This window comes from Priapulus caudatus, unplaced genomic scaffold, assembly GCF_000485595.1.
Source record: "Priapulus caudatus unplaced genomic scaffold, Priapulus_caudatus-5.0.1 Scaffold6372, whole genome shotgun sequence".
Taxonomy (NCBI): domain Eukaryota; kingdom Metazoa; phylum Priapulida; class Priapulimorpha; order Priapulimorphida; family Priapulidae; genus Priapulus; species Priapulus caudatus.
In genome coordinates this window covers 1,567-5,336 of record NW_014583433.1, presented here as the reverse complement: position 1 = coordinate 5,336, position 3,770 = coordinate 1,567, and the positions used below count along the sequence as shown (strand labels likewise).

The 3,770-nt window shown below is 56.9% G+C and overlaps 1 protein-coding gene across 1 annotated transcript in view; it reads left to right on the top strand.

Annotated features, from left to right (window-relative positions):
* Window positions 1-496: 496 nt before the first annotated feature.
* LOC106820078 overlaps window positions 497-3,770 on the top strand; it is a gene marked incomplete at both ends in the record, with an annotated part of 4,465 nt that continues 1,191 nt past the window's right edge. The window contains 4 exons of the mRNA XM_014824639.1: window positions 497-882; window positions 1,190-1,276; window positions 1,782-2,846; window positions 2,934-3,153. Coding sequence (XP_014680125.1) covers window positions 497-882; window positions 1,190-1,276; window positions 1,782-2,846; window positions 2,934-3,153 — 1,758 coding nt within the window. The remainder of the gene's footprint in view (window positions 883-1,189; window positions 1,277-1,781; window positions 2,847-2,933; window positions 3,154-3,770) is intronic.

Here is a 3,770-nt window from a genome sequence, read left to right as displayed (position 1 = left end):
TTTTCCCTTCCTCAGTAACAATATTGATCTCCGTATCGACGATTGATTTTTCTCTTCCTCAGTAACAATATTGATCTTCGTATCAATGATTGATTTTTCATCTTCCTCAGTAACAATATTGATCTCCGTATTGACGATTGATTTTTCTCATTCCTCAGTAATGATATTGATCTCCATATCAACGATTGATTTTTCTCTTCCTCAGTAACAATATTGATTTCTGTATCAATGATTGATTTGTTATCTTCCTCAGTAACAATATTGATCTTCGTATCGATGATTGATTTTTCTCTTCCTCAGTAATGATATTGATCTCCGTATCGACGATTGATTTTTCATCTTCCTCAATAACGATATTGATCTACGTATTGATGATTGATTTTTCATCTTCCTCAGTAACGATATTGATCTACGTATTGATGATTGCTTTTTCATCTTTCTCAGTAACGATATTGATCTACGTATTGATGATTGATTTCTCCTCTTCCTCCTGTAGGCGTCATCGCCAGCAACGGCGTGTCGCGAGCGGAGGCATGGACGCTCGTCCGCGTGCTACCACCGGCGCCCTCTACACTGCTGCTGGAGCTGTCCGACGCCACGGCGGGCGACCACCCGTCGTGCATCCCCGCGGAGACCGTTACCATGGAGACCGTTACCGTGGACGACGCGCGTCGTATCCTTGTGTTCGCCGGGAGAGAGGCGCGGCTGCGAGCGTCCGTCGCGACGGGGGTGAACGTGACGTTCCACTGGCGGTTCAGTGTGGCGGAGGAGGAGGAGGAGGAGGAGGAGGAGGAGGAGGAGGAGGGAGGAGGTCGTGCGCTGCTGGTGCAGAGGAGCGATCGTGAGGAGTGCCGCGGCCTCGCGTGCCTCGTCAACGAGCAGGTGAGACGGCATCGGGGTCGAGGGGTCGTGAGACGAGACGCGGGGACGGGTGTCTCGGGGGCCGCGAATCGAACGATAGGCTGGGATTTGACTTGAGTAGATAGGCTGAGATTTGACTCGAGTAGATAGGTTGAGATTTGACTCGAGTAGATAGGCTGAGATTTGACTCGAGTAGATAGGCTGAGATTTGACTCGAGTAGATTTTTATAGTATTTACATTTAAATAGCCATGTTATGTATGTTCGTGGAAAGAATATATGTTTATGCCATCTCGTTTAACCACGGAAACGTGTTTTTCTTATTGCAGAAGCACACATTTACCGAGGTTGGACTGTCAGTTGTGCGGCTGCGCGTTTATAACAGCTATGGCAGCGTAGAGCAAGACTTCAACATCGTAAGTAACCCAGTATCTAAAAACGAGCATTAAAAATAAAAAATACTAAAATGTAGTAAAAGTAAAATAAAGTGGAAAATGAAGCGCCCCCCAAAAAAGTAGAAAAAATTAACGTAAAATAAAAAAGTAGAAAATTAAGTGCGCGAAAGAAAACCCGCCGTCGATTTCTCTGCGCGTTTGCGAGGTTTCCGTGGAAACGCTCCCGGTTAGATCGCGTTCTCAGCAGATAAAATAAAGAAGCAGAAAATTAAGTGTGTGAAAGTAAACCTGCCGCAAAAAGTTGTCCACGCGTTTGCGAACGCTCGCGCATCTGATAGGCTCTCAGGATTCTGACCTTTGTACGCAGGTGGCCGTGGCCTCCCGTCTCTCCGACCATTCATTACTAACCATAACCATTTACTAGTCGCTCCGACCTTTGTACGCAGGTGGCCGTGGCCTCCCATCTCTCGGATTACTCATTACTAATCATGACCATTACTATAGTCACTCTGACCTTTGTACGCAGGTGGCCGTGGCCTCGCGTCTCTCCGACCTGACCATCGACTCGCCGGCGGATCACCTCGTGCGTCTGCCCGACGCCGCCGTCCTGCGACTCTCTCTCTACACGACGTCTCGGCGGACGACGCGCCTCTCTCTCGACTTCGGCGACGGCCGGCGGAGCGACGCCAGCCTCCGGGACGACGCGGGGGAGGATGCGGGCAAGGATGCGGGGCGGCGCGTCGCCACGACGACGAGTTACGGCGTCGGCTGCCGACTGCACGTGAGCGTCGAACACGAGTATGATGCCGAGGGCGTGTACAACATCACCGCCCGCGCGTACAACGTTGCCGATAGCGCGTACAACGTTGCCGCCGCTGCCGAGGGTGCGTCCAACGTTGCCAAGAAGTCGTACAACACCACCGAGGGCCCGTTAAACCCGCACAACAGCAGCAGTGCGGCGGAAGAGGCTGCGGCGGCGGCGGCGGAGGAGGCGGAGGAGGAGGCGCGTCACGCGCTGACCGTCATGCGGAAGCTGCGCGGCGCGGAGGTGCGCGGCGATCGCGCGGTTGCCGCCGGCTCCCTCGCCCGCCTCACCCTCCACCTCCAGCAGGACTCCGCCTTCAAGCGCGTCGCCTGGTACGTCGCCGACGCCGCGTCGCCGTCGCTACGGCGACTCGCCGAGACGTCGGCGACGCTCGTGCACGCGTTCCCCGCCGTCGGGGTCCACCGCGTGGGGGCGCTAGCGTCGAACGCGCTCGGCGAGGCGCGCGCGGACTTCGTCGTCGTCGACGTGCAGCGTCCGATCTCGGGCCTCGCTGTTACCGCCGCGCCGCGCGTCGTCGTCCGCGGCTCCCAGGTGGCGCTGACCGCCGCCCTGCGCGACGGCACGGGGGTGGAGTTTGCGTGGGAGGTCGCCGGGGGCGACGTGGTCGTCGTCGGGGGCGACGGGCGATCGGAGACGGCGCGGGTCGTGTACGAGCGCGCGGGCGCGTACGCGGCGGCGGTGACGGCGGCGAATTCGCTCGGGCGCGTGACGGCACGCGTCGCGGGAGGCGTCCTCGTCCAGGACCCCGTCGCCGGCCTCGCACTGGTGGCGCCCTCACACTCGCCCGCCGGCGCCCCCACGCGCGTCGTCGCCGCCGTCGCCGCGGGAACCAACGTGAGTTTCGTCTTCGAGGCGGACGGCGAGATCGTGGTGGGCGACGGTGGCGCCGCCGCGGTGGTGACCTTCGCGGAGGTCGGGGAGCGGCGCGTGAGCGTGCGCGCGTCCAACGGTGTGTCGTCGCTGACGGAGGCGGGAGTGGTGGCTGTTCTGCGCAGGTTTGACGGCGTGACGGTGGAGGCGGTCGGGGACGTCGTCGCTCGCAGGCGGAGCGTGTTCGTCGCAAAACTAGACGGTGAGTGAACAGTTGTGTGTGTGCGTGAGTGCGTGTGTGTGTGTGTGTGTGCGTGCGTGCGTGCGTGCGTGTCCTCGCTCTCTCTGTGCGTGTGTGTCTGTGCTTACGTGCGCATGTGTATGTGCGTGTACGTGTTCCTTGCATGTGTTTTGAGGCGTTTTTAAATTATACTTATTTGTTTGTGTGCGTGCGTGCGTGCGTGCGTGTGTGCGTGTGTTTGGTTGATTTGGTGAGTGCATGAACATTTAGTTGAACACATGTGCTACACGTACTGTCTGCCACACTTCATCATACAGGCTGAATACGTGTACAGGAGTCATGCAAGGGTTCTCTAATCCTATACTAACGAAGCACTAGTTCTCTCTCTCTCTCTCTCTCTCTCTCTTTCTCTCTCTCGTCCCTGCTAGGTGTTCTTGATGACAAACAGTTGGGATTTTTATATCGTGACTGAACACGTACACACTCTCTCTCTCTCTCTTTCTTCCCTACCAGGAATTCTGATGACAACTCCTGACATCGTCTTCGTCTGGGATTTCCCCGGCAACTCCTCCGACCTCGCGACGATGGCCCCCATGGCGTCCGGCGTGTTCTCGGAGCCGGGCGAGCACACGGTTGCC